The sequence below is a fragment of the Podarcis gaigeae genome (genome assembly GCF_964106915.1).
Source record: "Podarcis gaigeae genome assembly, chromosome: 13".
NCBI lineage: Eukaryota > Metazoa > Chordata > Lepidosauria > Squamata > Lacertidae > Podarcis > Podarcis gaigeae.
In genome coordinates this window covers 32,429,402-32,448,876 of record NC_139689.1, presented here as the reverse complement: position 1 = coordinate 32,448,876, position 19,475 = coordinate 32,429,402, and the positions used below count along the sequence as shown (strand labels likewise).

At 47.7% G+C, this 19,475-nt stretch overlaps 1 protein-coding gene across 1 annotated transcript; it reads right to left on the bottom strand.

Annotated features, from left to right (window-relative positions):
- Nucleotides 1–509: 509 nt before the first annotated feature.
- On the bottom strand, nt 510–17,914 carry NAGLU (N-acetyl-alpha-glucosaminidase). The gene is made up of 6 exons (XM_083708724.1): nt 17,096–17,914; nt 11,337–11,484; nt 11,056–11,202; nt 8,006–8,091; nt 6,080–6,336; nt 510–4,731 (listed from the first exon to the last, which is right to left on the bottom strand). Exons 1-6 carry the CDS (start codon nt 17,509–17,511, stop codon nt 3,515–3,517), a joined length of 2,271 nt encoding a protein of 756 aa, XP_083564850.1. The 5' UTR covers nt 17,512–17,914; the 3' UTR covers nt 510–3,514.
- Nucleotides 17,915–19,475: the final 1,561 nt, after the last annotated feature.

The following is a 19,475-nucleotide window of genomic DNA, read 5'->3' as shown; positions in this document are numbered from 1 at the left end:
ATTCCACATCATTCAATAGGGCTGGGCGATACCAGCTTTTCAACATCGCAAGAAGCAGCATTCAATTAAGCCGGCCCATCAGTGCAAGGATTATTGCTAGCACTACAGGATTTCCCGTCTCCGCCATGTGCTCCCGAAATCTGCTCCAGAGGATCGTGGGAACCCCTAGATTTAGGGGGGCACACAGGGGGGAGAGGGAAAGATCTGTGGTACAAGCAGTGATCCTTGCATCAATGCAACTACTGACTTAGTTAAATACACCCCAGTTGCAATTAAGTGATTGATGGGGTGGAACAGTGCCAGTGAAGGGTGTAACTTGGGTGGAATATAGACAAATATAAAAAACATCATGAAGATGCTTTAAAAAACTGTTTTGAAAAATATATGTATTGAATTTGCCATAGCTCACCATCGCCATCTAGTGTCACATTTGTATAATTGCACTTTACAACGCACTTAAAACGTTTTATTTGCAAAGCCCCAAACCCCGAAACAGCTAATCAGCACGATTTATCCGGAACTCAGGTTGTCTTTTTAATAAAGCGTAATAAAATACACCAAACCCTCATGATGGCCTCTCTTTTGGCACAAGGGGGCACGTTTTTATACAGGTATTAAACCAGAAATAATTATTCAGAGATCAGACATCTTTGTGAACAAAATATATATACACATACGCATGTAAACTTACCCCTGAGTCACTCAGGGACAGTAAAGGCACTGAGCAAAGTTAAGACAGGCGGAGGAAGGGAAAAGGCAATTGTCTGAAGCAGGGTTTTTTCCAGGCAGAACTCAGGTGGCACCTCTCAGGTGGGCGCCATTGCCATTCTAAGAGAACAAGGGAGGTGTTCAGGGTGAGTTCCAGCACCTCTTTTTCTAGAAAAATAGCACTGGTCTTAAGGCATGTGAGGCTACCGCCTTGCTGAAGCTAAGCAGGTCTGGGTCTGGTTGGTGCCTGGAAGGGAGACCATGTGGGAGCCACATATATGGCCGCCTCAGCTTCCATGTTGGGGTACAACTGTAATGCAGGAAAAGACGTGTTTGTTGTTGGCCCTACAGCTTCACTGCGTTAGTACAGGAGGCAAAGAACCCCGAAGGGGTGAATACTCCTTGGAAAATCTGCCCTGGCCAGCTTGGCCTTCCTCCTACATAGCTTACCAGAAGGAGCTCACCTTCCCTTTTTCATTGCCACCTGGGCTTTCTAACCCTACAACCCGCAAGTTTCTGAGGAAGAAGCAAGGCAACCCTTCACTTCATGCTCACCACATCCCCATGATTCCAAAAGGACAATGTTACTGATGAGGCCTGTTCCCTTTCCCAAGGATAAATCAAGCTTTTCCCTCCCTACCCAAGCGTTTCTGGCAGAAGGCGCCCAATCGCCTCGTTTGGTCTGTTACATGAACCCCAATGAGCAATGGATTTGTTGTCAAAGATGCCTTGTGTCTTTTTTATATGTAGAAAAAGGCACCTAATAAATTCAAAAGGCTAAACCAAACTGCAATCAGTGTAGCGCCTTCCCGTTTCAGTATTTATCCCTATGGGGAGGGTGAGAAACTAGGGCTGCACTTTGAGGTGGGTTTTATTGATTTTGAGGTGGGGTTTATTGATTTTACTAGGGCGTCTGTTTGCTAGGGATTTCTAATGTTCCTTTTATACACCAACACCAGCTGCTGCGGCTCTTTGATCGATAGATAATGCTGCCATGCCAACCTAAATTTCAAACAACAGGAAAGACCTGTTGTGTGCGAAGGATGCCGCCCCAAATTCCTTCACCTGAAATTGCAACACAACACACTCCCACAAGTCTCCTGGTTAATGGGGCTGCAAGCCAGAATTTTCCTGGAAACAATTAACATGGAAATGAGCAGTAAATTGCCACTAGGCCACAACGTATTTCCACAAGTGTCTTTTGCCTCTTAGGAGATTATCCCTTGGAAATGTGGAAATTACCTGGTAAACAGGAAAATGGACTAAAGGTGCTGCCTGAATGCAGCCAAAGCCTAGCTTTTTTGGTGGGAAGATCCCTAATGATCTGCTAGCCCAATTGCAGGGAACCTGTGGCTCTTCAGGAATAGTCAGGGGTGCTGGGAGTTGGGTATCCCAACAATGTCTGGAGGGCTACCAGGTTCCCTGTCACTTCATCTGGTCTCTTCAATGCTTCAAATGCTTGCTTGCGGAAGGCAGCTGGAGCAATCTCTTCTGTAGGTGGTGTAGTGGTTAAGAACAGTGGACTCGTAATCTGGTGAACTGGGTTCGATTCCCCGCTCCTCCACATGCAGCTGCTGGGTGACCTTGGGCCAGTCATACTTCCCTGAAGTCTCTTAGCTTCAGTCACCTCACAGAGTGTTTGTTGTGGGGGAGGAAGGGAAAGGAGATTGTTAGCTGCTTTGAGACTCCTTAGGGTAGTGTTAAAGCGGGATATCAAATCCAAACTCCTCTTCTAGCACTTCTGCTTGGGGGTGAGCAGGAGAAAACACGGACCACAGCTGAATACAATCCAGCAGGGGTGGCTAACCACTTCAGGGGTCTCATGTCAAGGTGGGTGCGACCAGTTTTTTATATTTGATTATTATTTTTAATGGACCCATTGGGAAGTCTTAATGGGGCCACAAAGCCCTTTTTGGCACCACAGAGTCACAGCAGCAGGGGACCCATATGAGTGATCAGTATATATATTAAAATAGATACTTAATTATTATTATTATTTGGGGGGGGGAAATAATAAGAAAAATTGGGGCAGGGGACCTCGGAGGGGCCTTAAAACATTTTGTCATCAGACTATCACTTTGGAATACCTATGAGAGCAGTTAGTAAAAAAGAATATAATAATTATTTTAAAGGTTTCTTGTTGTTGTTGTTTTTACAATGGGGAGCCTTGGAAAGCCCCCCCCCCAATCTTATGGAATCTCAGATTTTTAAATGAAATTATTATTTTTAAAATGATAAATGTTGGAGTTGCAGAGGCTACACACAAAAAAAACCCTGAGGGGCCTACAAGCCACAGGTTAGCTACCCCTTGCCTGTGTGGAGGGAAGAGGGCTGCGATGCAGGTAGTCTTTTGGCAGGGAGCTGCGTTGCAAAGCCTTGTGACTGCGCGCTTCCGTCTCCAAATTAAGGCAGCAGAGTCCATCTCCACCACACCACTAACCTTTTTAGAGCTCAATTTGAGCCAGCTCTGGAACACGTGAAAAACAAGGAGAAGTGCCCCCGAGAACCATGTGCTGAGTCCCTGACAATGATCCCTCAACCACAACTAGCCTCTGCACCCATCTGGAGACAGGGTTACAGGCTTCCAGACAGGCTTTATAAACTCTGTCACCTCTCTTTCTGACCAGAAGTCATTCCCATTCCCACCACCACCAGCTCCTGTGCCACTCGAACACTGGGAAAATGTGCATTTAAGAAGAAGGTGTTCAGTAGTCAGATCTGGCTCAGAACACCCAACACGGGACGAGTGCAGTGGTTGGGAGTGACGGCAAGCAGAGACGGGGGCCTGCCAATAGTGAGTCTCTTCTCACGCAGCCCTTGAGCAGTTGTGCTGCACTGCGGAAGGGTAATACTTGAGAAATATCTTCCTGGCTATGTCCAGCGTGTTGCCCATGGCCTTGGCCGGGTACCGCTTCCCGTTGTAGATAAAGCCCCTCTCCACTTGGAAGACGGCTTGGTTGAAGTGGCTCTGGTGGAAAGGGGTCCCAGTGTTGAGGCACTCTACCAGGGTGGACACAAACAGGCTCCAGCGCACCCCGTAATAGTCCAGCACCAGCCCGCCTAACTGCTTGTTGGCGTAGTCCAATATGTTGCCGTTGGGCCCCCAGAGTGTCAGCTGGTTGCGTGCGTTCAGATCGTAGAGGACTGCCTCCTGGTCGCTGGTGGCCGACAAGCGGGCGGCTTCCAGCCACCGCCCGAGCAGAAACCGCCTGTCGCTCGACAGGAGGCTGTCTAGCTCCGGGAGGAGGTCATAGACCAGAATGCCGCCCGCCGTCAGCAGGCGGGAGAGCATGCGGCTCTGGAAAGCCTGCTTGATTTCCAAGTAATACCGGCTCACCAGCTGCTGCATGGCCTGGCGCGTCACGTCAACCAGGTCGTAGCAGAAGGTGCTGCTGGCGCCGAGCACGTCGACAGAGCTTTGCAGCAGCCGCCAGGCCTCATAGACGTCGCTCTCGTTGTACCAGAGCTCCGTGGTCATCCGGAAGGAAGGGCGGTGCACCAGCGGGCTGCGGTTGTGGTTGGTGTATGGCCCAGAGCAATTGTAGGCACTCTGGAGAAGCAGCTGCCATGCTGCAGCCGCCTGGGCATTGCTGGCCCCGTAGCGCTGCGTGGCATAATCGGACACCCACTGCCGGAGGTCCAGGGGCTCCTTGCGCCAGCCCAGATCAGTCATGAGCTCGTACATCACGTCGTTCTGCTCAATGCCTTCGGGGGTCAAGCCGATGCCCACCATGGTGGAGTTGGGGAAGCCCCGGGCAGCAAAGGGGCCCTGGTTGATGCTCTCCGCCGTGCCAAAAAGGCCATGGTTGCCGCCGAAATTGTGCAGCATGCACCAGATAAATGGCTGCCCATAGAAGGACTCAGTCCAGGGGTAGACGGGCTTGGATTCGGCAAAGAGGTCCAGCACCACCATCCTGCCAAGGGGCACGCCCTGGAGGAGGGCGCGGACTTGGGCCGGCTGCCAGAAGTCGGGCTGGTGTTGGAAAAGCCAGCCTTGCATCAGCCATATGGCACGGGGGTCAGCTGTGGAGAAAGACATTGCCAATTAGCGCACAACAGAGGTGCTGACAGTTGCTTCTGCTTGTGGAACCTCTAATGTACAGTGGTACCTCGGGTTACATACGCTTCAGGTTACATACACTTCAGGTTACAGACTCCGCTAACCCAGAAATAGTGCTTCAGGTTAAGAACTTTGTTTCAGGATGAGAACAGAAATTGCGCCGCAGCAGCAGCGGGAGGCCCCATTGGCTAAAGTGGTGCTTCAGGTTAAGAACAGTTTCAGGTTAAGTACAGACCTCCGGAACAAATTAAGTACTTAACCCGAGGTACCACTGTAATTCCAGCCTGGACTCCTTTCATTCATTCATTGAGAACATCGACTTCAATTAAAATTATATAGGTCACCATCCTGGCTTCCTGCTGCAAAATGCCTGCAAAATATGGCTAGCTCTTTGGTGCCAAATTCTCTGCAGGAGATCAAATATTCTCAGGACAACAATGTCTAGGAGACCGTAATCCTGCAGTGGAAAGCTATGCCTTATCTAACACATCCCATAAACATAATCTGGGAGGCTACAGTGCTGCCGTAGAAGGGCTTGGCTGAGAAGACCATAGCCATAAAATTTGGTGGCCAATGGTAAGTCACCTTCTTTCAGCCTAGTCTACCTCAGAGGGTTGTTAGAAGGATATACAGCACAGTAACAGGAAAATGCTAGGCATGCTGTTCTGAGCAACTTGAAAGAAGGATGATATACGAATGTGGGTATAAAGAAAACAAATAAATTCAGCCAACATCTTGTTCCTAAGCATAAAAAATGGGAGATAAGCTAGCCATGGTATGATCAGGATGGTATCAACAGTGGATGGAACAAATGTGGAGTTTGGAACAATACAGTTCCCAAGTTTGTAAAAATAATAACAGATTTTTGAATTTGTAGCCATAGACTTGAGGCTTAGAAAATGTGTAGCAAGTGCATAGCAAAGTCTCAAAAGCAGGAGCTTAGCCATAATGTGAAATTCTATGCAAGAGAGAAGGGCTCCTTCAACCTATGATGCCCCCTCCGAATTATGCAGCTACCCAGATGTGGGCTAAAGTGAGTCACAGTTAGAGCGTTGGACATGGGAGACCAGGGTTGAAATCTCCACTCAGCCATGAAGCTCTCTGGGTGACTTTAGGCAAGTCACCTTTAGCCTGACCTACCTCACAGGGTTGGCGTGAGGATGAAAAGGGGAGGAGGAGAACCCCATACACCACCCACCCTGAGTTCCGTGAAGGATAAGCATAGTATATAAATGTCATAAAAGACGAGGCGGCTGGAGGAGAAACTTGTGCATGTATGGAGGGGAACCAAGAGAACCCGTCACATCCTACCTCCCGTCATGGAGCGGAAGACAGCTGCGCTGACCTGGGACAGGTAGGCGGGATCCGATGAGAGCGGGCGCATCTCGTTGAAGGTGTCGGCGCTGTACAAGTGATCCGTACCAAACTGCCTGGTCAGTTCTTTCAAGAAGAGGGTCCCGATGACCTGGAACATGGGGTCTTCGGGCGACAGGAGGTAGGAGCAGGAGTAGGTGCAGTCAAAGTGACTCCAGCTCCCCATTCGTGTGGCGTTGGCCCGGGGGAAAACCCTGAAAGCATGGGAAAGAAGGAATTGTGGCACCAACCGCTGTTTCACATTTGATTGTGCGCTAAACGCTGTACAGCTAAACCGTTTCTGCCAGAGAGCTCAGAGGCAAGACTAAAAGAAGAAACTCTAAAGCAGGGGTAGTCAACATGGGTGTGCCTTTCCGACACGGGGTGCCTTTCCGACACGGCTGGACTATAATTCCCATCATCCCTGATCAGTGAGCTTGCTGGGAGTTGGAGTCCACTGATATCCAAAGGGGAACGCAATAGCTCTCTTTGCTTTGAAAGGGAAATAAACGGTGATGATAATGATAACAAAATTATATGCCGCCCATCTGCCAGGGTTGCCCCAGCCCCCTGGGCGGCTTCCAGCAAATTAAAACATCAAACACAGTAAAGCATCACACATTAAAAAAGATGGGAAGGGAAGGGAGGAAACACCCCCCATCCTTCAGGGCTGTGCCTAAATCACTGCTGTATTTGGGAAGGGGTGTAGCTGAATGGCAGAGCCTGTGCTTTGCATGCAGAAGTTCCCAGCATCTCCCAATACAGTGGAACCTTGGTTGCGAAACGCTTTGGAAGCCAAATGATTCATAACCCAAACGCCGATAACCCAGAAGTGAATGCTTCCATTTTCGAACAGTTTTCAAACAGCTTCCGAGCCGCATTTTTCATTTTTTCCCATTGACTTTGCCACTAGCCCATCGATCCTACATTTTCGAACTTTTCGGAAGCCAAACCAGTCTTCCGGAACGGATTAAGTTCGAAAACTGAGGTTCCGCTGCAATGCTGGGAATATTTCATGTCTGAAATCGTGGAGAGTTGGGGCCAATCAGCGTAGGAAATGCTGAGCTCAGTGGATCAATGGCCTGAATCTGTGTAAAGAGGCTTCCTGTGTCCCAACCTTCTGCCCTACACCCCCCCCAACTGCAAACCCTCCTTCATCTCTTTCGTAATGATTTTGCAATCAGCCGTACCCTCCATGCGTTCTGATCACGCATGTGAGAGAACTGGCTGCAGAAGCAAGGAGCAATACACACCTGCACAGGCTCAGAGGCCTCTGAAATGTCTCTGGGCCACAGCCTCTTCCACTTCCCATGGAGAGAGGCAGTGGCGGTGCAAGCCGATCGGGCGCCTGAGGCAGCGCGCGTGCCCTGTGCTCAGGGGCGTGGCCAGCCACCCGTGGGGCGGGGCAAGCTGGGGCAGGACACTCCGCGGGGCCTCCGAGGAGTCTGCCTGCCTCCACCCACTCAGCCGCCCTACAGCTGGGAGGGAGGGGAGGCAGCAGGTGGACCGTTTGGGGCAGCATGGAGCCTGCGGGCACCCAAGTCACCGCGTCACTCCCAGGAGAGATGTGTGGCTCAGGCGCGCTGCAGGCCCTGCGGTGAGTGCCGCCTGGCATTTTGTCACCCCCCTCAGTTTTGACACCCCGGGCAACAGGCCCCACTGCACCCCCCTTCCCCCACCACTGGAGAGAGACCACGCTTTGGATTCTGAGTGTCAGATGGGCAAGGCCCAGGAGAAACATCCTGGTGGGTCAAACTAGGAGGGCTGGAGGGCCTCATGTGGCTGCAGCTAGATGATGATTTGATTTGGTATAATGTGGTTTCCTAGGTCCCTTTGCCACCTGCATTCCATTCCTGCTTGTGAAGCATGACCGACAACCTTTACCTTAAGATGCCGCGAGGAACGTATCCTGAGAAGGCAGGCAGCACTGTCAACATCCCCAGGCTCCGCATTCTCTCCAGGATCCTGTACTGGGAAGGCAAAGAGGGCAGGATGGAGCAGTGTAACAAGGCCTGGGGAAGGATCCATACTGTGCCCTGATATTCCCACCCACTAGCCCCAGAAGAATGCCCACATTTTAGGTAGGTCTCTGGCGATTCTGTTGGCTCAGCTACAAGTGGTGCCAAAGATTGAATATTTGCTGTTTTTTTTTCATTTCTTTCCATTCTCTCTCGCTTTCTCTTTCTTTAGGTCTCTCCTTTTCTCATCTTATCTTCTTTCGGACTTTGGTTTTTTCTAGGTAGCTGTTTCATCTTAGTATATTATAAAAAGTTACTTTGCAATGGGTATGAATTTTGTATATCTATGAACAAATATCAACAAATAAGGGTTTTTAAACAAAATTATCAAGTGTTTCAAAATTCAAAAATGTTGGAATTGATTTAATGAAAAGGCAACTGGCCTTTGGGCTAAAAAGTGTTATACAAATATACAATAATGATGGCGGCTTTATAAAATAAGATTGATGATTTGGTTACCTGAGTTTTCTTTTTACCCAAGTGAAGCTATGGGTGCCACAAATTAGCTTGGGCACTAGAGAAGGGTGTGTGTGTGTATATATGTGTGTGTGTGTGTGTTTAAACCAGGAATTGGGTACCTGTGGCCCTCCAAATGTTATTGGACTACAATTCCCATCATCTTTGACCAACTGCCATGTTAACTGGGACTGATGGGAATTACAGTCCAACAACATCTAGAGGGCCATTGTCCCTCATTCCTGGTTTAAACCTTTCCCCTTGTAGTTTTCTGAAACTCAGACTTGACCACCATTCCTATCCTAATTCCTCTTCTGAAATGGTTGATAGCCCCACAGGCAAAATAATATATAGATTTTAGACCCCATATACCCTGTTTTATAAGTGAATGGGGCAGATAGGTGATTAAACAAATATGGCTGCCCTTGGGTCAAGTTTGGCTCTTTATTAGCACATTACATCATACTTCTGCCACCTTGGACTGAGACAGCAGTGGATCTTTCTACAAATACTAATGGAAAAACACTGAAGAGGGGGAAAAAGAAGCTCCAAAGGTAAGAACTAGAAAAGGAAACTGAACGTAAGAATATAAGAAAAACCCTACTGGAAAATAAGAAAAGGTCCATGGAGTCATAAAATCATAGAACTGTTATAATAATTTTAAGGTCTAAAATATAGAATAAATATTCATAAATGCATACATATCTAAATATATGAACCATGTGTCTGAAATAGTACGGGAGAGCAATCCTGAAGCCATTTTGACTCTCCCATTGACCTCAAATATTCCTCTGCAGTAAGGGAGAAAATGGGGAAAGCCTTCCCATTGTCTTTTTACTTGCAAATCCTGTCTTAAGGGCGTATTTGTATATGGATAGGGTGAGCCTGTGACCTGGATTCAGAAACTAAAGTATTACCATCACAAAAGAATGGCCAGACAGCCCAGGTAATGCAATCAGTGACCGTTATCAGATATCCTTCTGCGATGTATGTATGATTTTTTTTGGGGGGGGTAGTGGTCTTAGGCTACAGGATGGGCAATTTCAAAAGTCTATATAAGGGCTTGCACACCATTGTCCAGGGTTCTCTTCCCTCCTGCATGTGGTGGGTGGGGACCCTGTTGCAACAGTTCCTTTAATAAAGATCCGGCTTACTAGCCACTTTGCTTCTCAATATTCTGGTTGGCCTCTGTTATTTTCTCCTACCAATAGGGAATCCACTTAAGGACTCTATACAGCAGGCTTACTCAAACACGTCTCTCCAGATGTTTCTGGCCTACAACTCCCATGATCCCTAGCTAGCAGGACTAGTGGTCAGGGATGATGGGAATTGTAGTCTCAAAACATCTGGAGGGCTGAGTTTGAGGAAGCCTGCTATAGTGGCTCTGAAATACCCCATAAGGGAAAAGGAGCAGTTTTTTTTCTTATAACAGAATCATAAAGCTGGAAGGGACCCTGAGGATCATGTGGACCAGGGGCCAGCAACCTTTTTCAGCCGTGGGCCGGTCCACTGTCCCTCAGACCTTGTGGGGGGACGGACTATATTTTTGGGGGGGAAATGAACAAATTCCTATGCCCCACAAATAACCCAGAGATGCATTTTAAATTAAAGGACACATTCTACTCCTGTAAAAACACCAGACAGGCCCCACAAATACCCCAGAGATGCATTTTAAATAAAAGGCCTGAGAGATCTTCATTGGCTCCCAGTACGTTTCCAAGCACAAGTCAAAGTGTTGGTGCACATCTTTAAAGCCCTAAACGGCCTCGGTCCTGTGTACTGAAGGAGCGTCTCCACCCCCATCGTTCAGCCTGGACACTGAGATCCAGCGCTGAGGGTCTTCTGGCGGTTCCCTCCTTGCAAGAAGTGAGATTACAGGGAATCAGACAAAGGGCCTTCTCGGTAGTGGCGCCCACACCCTGTGGAATGCCCTCCCTTCAGATGTGAAGGAAATAAGCAGCTATCTTATCTTTAAAAGACACCTGAAGGCAGCCCTGTTGAGGGAAGTTTTTAATATTTAATGCTGTATTGTTTTTAACACTTGATTGGGAGCCGCCCAGAGTGGCTGTGGAAACTCAGCCAGATGGGCGGGGTATAAATAATAAATTATTGTTATTATTAAAGGGACACATTCTCCTCTTGTAAAAACACGCTGATTCCCGGACTGTCCACAGGTCGGCTTGAGAAGGCGATTGGGCCGCATCCAGGCCACGGGCCTTAGGTTGCCTACCCCTGATGTAGTCCAACTCCCTGGTAGTCCAGCAACCTGTTTTCACAGTGGCCAACTAGATGCCTACAGGAAGCCTGAAAGAGCAGGAGCTGTGTGCCATAGTACTCTCCCCACCTGAGATTCCCACAAATGGTGGAGGTAGCACTCAGCCCACCATGGCTAGTAGCCTTACCCTCCACGATAAGCATAAGCCTAGCGCCGCCGCCACCACAACCATCAGGCCCAGGTACCTGCAAGTAGAGCTGCTTCAGTTGCCACGAGAGGGGCAGTGGCCCCGCCCAGGTATGCAAGTTCCCCATCCGGTTCCAAGCCAGAAATGCCGGTCCAGTGAAATACTCGTCAATTTCTGACTGGTTCAAGCCCAGGGACAAATATACCTGGAAACAAGAGAAGGGGGATGTTGAACTTCAGTTGCCATCAGCTGCTTTGGCAGGCATTCTTCCGGTCTGAAAAGTGCTTCTAAAATATTATCATGGTTCAATCGTTTTTCTGTTTAAACGAGATACTCCACCCGCTGCCAGACGGCCTCCTGCCCGGTGAATGCCAGCGCCATGTTGATGCCGTGGAGCGCCATCCAGTCGATCTCCTGTTCCCAGCGGTCCCAGTTCCACCACACGTAGGAATAGCTCTGGGTGCAGACATTTTGGTAGAAGCGGAATCTGGGAAGAAAGAACAACGGAACTCTTAAGCACCTGCAAGCTTTTTATTATCTATCCATTTGTTCGTCTTTCTTGTCTTGTCTGAGATCAGGGACTCCTTAGAAGTATTTTTTCTACAAGTAAGCCTCTTTATGTTTAATGGGGCTTACCCCCAGGTAAGTAGGTGCAGCAATGAGTCCCAGGCTCTGGTTTAGGGCCTGCACTGGGGAAAAGCACAGTTATTTTGCCTTTAACAGCTGTGCAGCAGGCAGAATTTAATAGGTTCAGTATTTTCTAGTATGAAACTACAATTATGGGGAGAGCATTGCCACTTTGCATTCTGTCAAACATTTTATTACACATGTGGCCACCAATTTACTTTTTGGGCCGTCCACCCTGCCTTCAAACAATGACACATATTTGCATATAATACAACGCAGATATAAACCTGTGTCCTCTTTTATGAGTCAGAGGGCCATATAATGTACTGGGGCCAGAAAATCCTGTTCTGGAGTGAGGGAGAAGGCAGGAGAATAGCAAGATGCGCACAAGTAGGTCCACAAAGGAGGGATCAAGAAAGGAAGCGATACAATGGACCCAAAGTCAAGGCAAGTCTCACTGGGCAGCACTTGCTAAAATAAAATATCAGAAACTGGGAGGAATATCTTAAGGCAGATTATCAGTAGTCAGAGAAAGTAAATTGGCAGAAGCTGAATAGTGCTACTAATAAATATTATTTTTAAAAATCTAGGAAAACAAACAAGCAAGCAAGCAAGCAAGCAAGCAAACAAACAAACAAACAAACAGCAAAGTTGCATAATTTATACAGGTTGCAGAATGCTTTTTTATACCCCCACCTTTTAGCAGCTTTTGTTTGTACTTTGGTTATTCTATAGCCGATGTTGTAGTTTTGTCTCCCAAATAGCCATGGTTGGCAATTGCAATAGTACAAGGCCAGTGAGGAGGAGCTGTAGATAAGGTTGCGCTTAGTGTTATGGTACTCACTCTTTTACCCACATCTGACAGGGGAGGGAAATAAATTTGCTCAGTTTACATTTTAATGCTGACATTCCTAATTATCACTTCCAGAGAACCAGCAATCCTTTGAAACCTGCACTTCGCCACATTTTGTGTTTTCCAACCGAAAAGAGTGTGCAAAATAAAAAAAAGTAATGTATTAGTGAAAATTGCATATAGAACTACATTACATGAGGGGAAAGTGCTTGCAAAAATGTGCACATCACACACAAATATGCAAACATGTTAGGAGAAAGGTACCTCAGAAATGTGTAAGAAATTTCCAGGCAGAGATTTAAAAGGGGAAAAAGTTGCACACCAATCCAGAAATGGGGGTGAGCTGCCTGGGCTCAAGTTTGGGGAAAGAAAAAAAAAGTAAGCAAGCTGAAATGGACACATTTGTCTACCCTTAGTGGCCCAAGGCCTTGCACAGGTCAGTTGCACTTGCAAGCACACCACTGCTGCAACACACAAAGGTACCACCTCACAAGGACTCTGTTCCGAATTTACTTTCGTCCGGCGTGGGATGAGAAACTGGGTGGCAGGAGTGCTAGAGCGATGCTAACTACGCAGTTGTAGTCCACAGTGCGGTGTGTGTTATGTAAACAATGCAGCTATGATTGGTCCCCAAGTGCTTGAGATTAGCTGCCTTGGCTCAGGGGCCAAGTCCCTAGGTTGAAGCTATTCTAGAGTCGTCTCCCCCCCCCACCAAATGGGTTTCCCTAGGGCCCGGGGGGGGGGGCTCTTCCTTTTCAAGCGGCACAAACAATCCAGTCACGCAAAGACTCTCCTCACCCTGCCAACCTCTCTCTGTCCTCGCCAGGACCTTTGTCCGCCTACAAGCCAAGGGACAGTTCCTCTAACGAGGCCCTGGGTCATGCCTCCCCCTTCCACCCACAAAAGAGTGTCAAGATTAATTGAGCTGATCTTTAAAAGAGCGGGACCGACGGACCCCGACTGACGTGACATCCAACACGCAAAGGAGCACAGCTGCACAGATGGAACTGCTGGACCCAGTCGAGCGGTGTAGAAAGGAAAGGCAAAAGCAGCCCCCTCCCCAAATCCACTTGGCAGCCCTCCGTGGCCTACTCAATACTTTTTCCTTCAATGGTCATCAGAATTTGCTTACCACTGCTATTCAAAGCAGGCGAGGTAATGGACACCAGGATGCCCTACAAATGGGGGGGGGGTCCTCCCCTCTCTAATTTTAGATTTGCTGATTTAGAAACATCCACAGCTAAGACTAAGCTAACACGTTACAAACAGAACTGATATTGGTGCCTTCTTTACAAAACATGTCCCAGACTTAGGGTGCACGTACCCCAAGGTTGTCTCTGTATTAGGTATGATCAAGGCCAGACATAGGCAAAGTCAGCCCTCCAGATGTTTTGAGACTACATTTCCCATCATCCCTGACCAATGGTCCTGTTAGCTAGGGATGATGGGAGTTGCAGTTCCAAAACATCTGGAGGGCTGACTTTGCTTATGCCTGGTCAAGGCATTGAAAAATTTCTGAGCGGTTTATGAGAATGTAGAAGAGCCGTAGCTGCTCTGCATGTAGAATGTCCCCAGGCTCAATCCCCAGCATCTTCAGAGAGGGCTGAGAATGTTCCTTGTCTGAAACTCTGCCAGCCAGGGCAGACCACACTGACCTACATGGACCAATGGTCTGACTCAGTAAAGGGCAGTTTTCCATGTTCCCTGTAGTTATGTTTTAATAGCCACTCCATTAGAAACCAGAAAGATGATCGTTATCTTCTCTTTGGAAACTCGTGGCTTGAGCGTGACTTATGACTGTTCTTTCCTCGCTAATGTTTAGAGACATCAGTGTGCATTGCACTGGAGACAGCAACATTAAGCAAGAGAGCAAGAGAGAGAGAGAGAGAGAGAGAGAGAGAGAGAGAGAGAGAGAGATAGATATCCCGGTGAATTTGCAACCTAATAAATCCAGATGTTGCACACCCAACTCCCAACAGCCTCAGCCAGCATGGTCATTGGTCAGGGATGATGGGATCTGTAGTCTAGTAACACGCAGAGAACTGCAGATTTTAAGGACATGATACTGAAAGGACACACAAGGGGTCCGTGCAGTTGTGATGGCTATCCACCCCCCAAACACAACAAATGCACCGGCGACAACCCCTTCACACAGTTAACCAGCGTGTACATCACTCGGACGGAACCAGGTGGTACCATGCTATGACTCCCTGACATGTGCTTTCAACACGTGAGGGGTGTCGTGTGAAGAAGAAGAAGAGTTTGGATTTGATATCCCGCCTTTCACTCCCCTTCAGGAGTCTCAAAGCGGCTAACAATCTCCTTTCCCTTCCTCCCGCACAACAAACACTCTGTGAGGTGAGTGGGGCTGAGAGACTTCAAAGAAGTGTGACTGGCCCAAGGTCACCCAGCAGCTGCATGTGGAGGAGCAGAGATGTGAACCCGGTTCCCCAGATTACGTGACTACCGCTCTTAACCACTACACCACACTGGAACTCTTCTATCAAGACCTAGTTTAGGGTGGTGGCTGAGAAAAGTGAACAAAAAGTCATCAGGTTGTTTTTTTTATTAAAAAACTCACTTTCTCCAGAAACCCAATAAGAAGCTTAGTCAAGCCACTCTTTCATAGCTCCAGCATTTTTCTAGAAGGTAGGTGTGGCCCTCCAGATGAACTACAGCAGCCCTTAGCAAGCATGGCCAAAGGATAATGAGAGTCATAGTTCAACGACATTTGAGAGACCAGAGCTCTCCAAACCTGGTCTCAGGGGATGCTAATCTTGACCTACCTTACTGGTTTGTCGTAATTACTAAGATCATGTCTGTGAAGCACTTTTGTTATTAGTGCTTTATACCGTAATTGCTAAGTATTATTAAAATTTAGGCGAGTGCATGCAATGGGAAGACAAGACAGGACGGAAAACGAGAGAACAAAGAAGAACAAGCAAACATAACTACTGTGTACACATATTTAGGATTTCTTCCTGCCCCGCCCCCCCCTGCCCCGTTGTGGATGGAGACTAAGGAGGAAAATTATGGAAATTGAGCTAGGATAAGAAGGAAGAGAGCACTTTCCTGGGGAAGAACTTCTTTTCTTTCTTATGTCAGAGCAAAACAGTTCAAACACACACAGCCTGGGTATGGCCCCAAGGAGAATTGGGCCACATGCTTTTCTTTCTAAAATGTTTAATCAGCACCTCCCAAGTATTTTCTGCAAGTGGCAAGCAAGGTTCTCTTTCATAATGGGAACAGCTGGGAATATAAAAAAGGGCTGTGTGTTCCTCCCCCCTTTAAAAAATGTAGGTTCTCTAACAGATTGATTTTATATCTACGTGGCAGTATTTGCCATCTGTAAACACTGTCTTGAAAAAGAGGTTTCGCAGATGGGGCAAGGTGTACAAAATGAAGTTGCAGCTCAGTGGTAGCTTGGAAGAGCATTCTGCTTTGGACGTAAATGCTCCCAGGTACCAACCTCTCTGCATCCCCAGGTATGCCTGGGAATGTCTCATCTGAAAGCCTGGAAAGCTGCAGCCAATCTATGTAGACAATGCTGAGCTAGAAGGACCAATGGTCTGGTGAAGTACAAGGCAGCTATGCCATATTTCTATTTCTTTAAAGAAAATCCCCCTAGCACATGCAGTTTGTTTGAAAAAGCAGAACCTGAAACTCCAATGCCCCTGTGAAGCAGACCTTGAAAAGCAATGTCAAACCTAGACAGCATCTTAAAAAGTAGAGACACCACCTTGCCAACAAAGGTCCGTATAGTAAAAGCTATGGTGTTCCCAGTAGTGATGTATGGAAGTGAAAGCTGGACCATAAAGAAGACTGATCATCGAAGAATTGATGCTTTTGAATTATGGTGCTGGAGGAGACTCTTGAGAGTCCCATGGACTTCAAGAAGATCAAACCTATCTATTTTTAAGGAAATCAGCCCTGAGTGCTCACTGGAAGGACAGATCCTGAAGCTGAGGCTCCAATACTTTGGCCACCTCATGAGAAGAGAAGACTCCCTGGAAAAGACCCTGATGTTGGGAAAGATGGAGGGCACAAGGAGAAGGGGACGACAGAGGGCGAGATGGTTGGATAGTGTTCTCGAAGTTACCAGCATGAGTTTGACCAAACTGTGGGAGGCAGTGGAAGACAGAAGTGCCTGGCGTGCTCTGGTCCATGGGGTCACGAAGAGTCGGACATGACTAAACGACTAAACAACAACAACAACAAATTTATGTAGCAAAGATATACAAGCGGAGGTAGAAGTCACTCTCTGCATGCTCAGAGGTACTTCTTTCCCCTCCCTCACTTCAATCAAAGCTGGAACTAGGATTGCCATGTTGTGGATGACAAGACACTCTGTGCCTTAAACAACTACTTAACAGTCAGAAATTCAACAAGTACATCTTTCCCTCACTGCATCAAGGAAAGCTGCACCTGTTGGATTTCATTTTTACCTGAAGCTGTTCAAAGGCTCAAAGTTTCAAGTCCAATAAGACCAGAGGCAAATTTAATTGGAACAGAGCTCTGTTTTTTGGACATGCTCAGAGCCTTTAAAAAAAAAAAAACCTTCCCACGTGCAAACAGGGAACACAAAATCCTTTGCTCTCCTCCTTCGCCATCGAATCACCTGTTGGGGCTGGTGACGATGATCTCAGTGGGTACCGGCGGCAGGCTATCCGGTAGTCGGAGCTGCTTCCCAGACCAGGAGACATGGCAACCGCAGTAGTCCTTTAGGTACTGGTAGATTCCCGAGGCGGCGGCCACGCCGCTGGATCCAGCTACGTTTACAACGCCCGGAGCCCTCGAGCTCAGCCGGTAGGTGTCAAGCCCGCCGGGCCCGGCCAAAGACCGGTTGACCGACACCGAGAAGGCGGAGGCAGCCCTCGGGCCCAGCAACCGCTCCAGCAGCTCTCGCACCGCCACTGCCTGCCGTGTATCGTCTGTCCCCGGCTGCAAACGGGCAATCGAGTCCCACGGGGGCCGGGATACAGCAGCAACTGCCGCCACCGTCGCCCAAAGAAACAACAACCGGGGTAGCGCCATCGCAAGGCCCCCGCTGGGAAGCGAAAACGGAGCCAACGTTCCAAAGAACCGACCTCTCCCGCGCGCTTTAGCCAATCGCCGGCCGAGCAGCTGCTGGGCGTCCCTCTTATGAGCCAATCGGAAGCCACGCCACGCCCCTAGATATCAAGCCGTAGGCAGACCTACGTTCAGAAAGTGCCGACGTTCGAACGACACAGAGTTCTTCAGCTCTCTGTAGAAAGGGCAGCTCGGACTCCTTTTATGTGAGAGGGCAGGACGTGAGCTCCAGTTCTGAACGCGAGGGATAAAGGAGGAGGTGCCTCTGAACATTTGCAGACTACGTTTCTCTCACCACTGGAGCAATTGCTATCACACACATACAGTTCGAGGGTTAGAAAAAATGACTAGCAACTTTAGTAAAACTGATATTGGGCCTGTGGCATAGCTCAGTCAGTAGAGCATGAGACTCTTAATCTCAAGGCTGTGTGTTTAAGCCCCACGTTGGGCAAAAGATTCCTACATTGCAGCGGGTTGGACTAGATGACGACCCTAGTGGTTCCTTCCAGCTGTACAATTCTGTGATTATTGACTAGAGATTTAGATAGCAAATGTACTTTGCAACTGGTCAGAGCTGCTCCTCCCCCCCCTTTTATTACTGCTCCCCACATTGTGTTCCTCATTTTGGGCTTCCCCAATATTTACTCCTGGCAATTTTCCACCAGAAAACATATGAGTAAATGCTCTTGGAATGCAGTCACTGGATGTTGATCACAGAGGAAGTGGAAAGAACCAGAGAGAAGTTCCCCATCCCTCTGAAAAACGGAATCAGCATGAACAGTGTGGAATTCTGCAGCACAACTCTCCCCACACTCTCTGTATAGGGATGTGGGCGTGAACTCAGACTTTGCACCAGTCAGATCTGATATGGCTTTTTGATTTCCCTTCCTTCATGCCTACCCTATTGTAGAAATTTAGATTTCAGGATGTTTAGGGGTAGGGACCTATCTTAGGAAGATGGGAAACTGCCCAATACCGAGTCAGACTATTGATCTATCTAGCTCAATATTGCCTATGCCAGCTTCCACCAACTGGGTGCCCGACAGGTACTGTTGGAGCCGTAGTCTTAACATCTGCACAGCACCCGATTGGTGAAGCCTTCAAGGATTGCTGGCAGGAGTCTCACTCTGCCAGGGATTGAACCAGGGTCTGTCTGCATGCAAAGCATGCCACTGAGGTATAGACCTTCGCCATCTGTCTAATGATAGGGCTGGCCAAGATACCGGATTTGAAAAGGAATTTAGACCTGGGCGCTTGCTATCATCACTGTATGCAAAATGCTGTGATCACAAAGAGGAAACAGAAATCAGGGAGGCACCCCAAGAAGTGTTGTAGTAATAAGTGTTTTCAGTCACCATCATATATAGACTATGTAAATGCATGCTCAGATCACAGAAAAGGTCAAATTTCTATATATTCTAAGTGACAGAACAATACAAAATAAGCAGGTGTCAGAATCAAGCTTTACTTTGCATATAATAAATACTTTCTGTGTTCATATATGCAATGTATGTATGTATGTATGGTTTTAAAGCTCCCCCCCAGGTACTATATACTGCTAGACTTGGCTTTACTTGAAGTCTAGTACTGTCCTCTGCATGTTTAGTGCCATTTAATCCAAGTTCTGTGACACTGGCTATTTCAGGATATGAACCAATCCCGAATGCATGGTGTGGAAGATGGATTTATTTGCCCTAAATGCACACAAGCCATGTCCTCTGTAGGTTTCCTCATCTTGAGTAGCTGTGTGAAAACACTATCATTATTGTATTAGGTATAGAACAGAGAACGTGTGTCGTCCCGTCCCCCCCAGCATTATGTTAATATGAAACATATCAGTGCCAGAATTGTTTGTTTCTTTGAGCAATATTTTTAAAAGCTATCTGTTCTCCTTTAGCAAACTACATGTGCAAACTGGCCATAGCTAT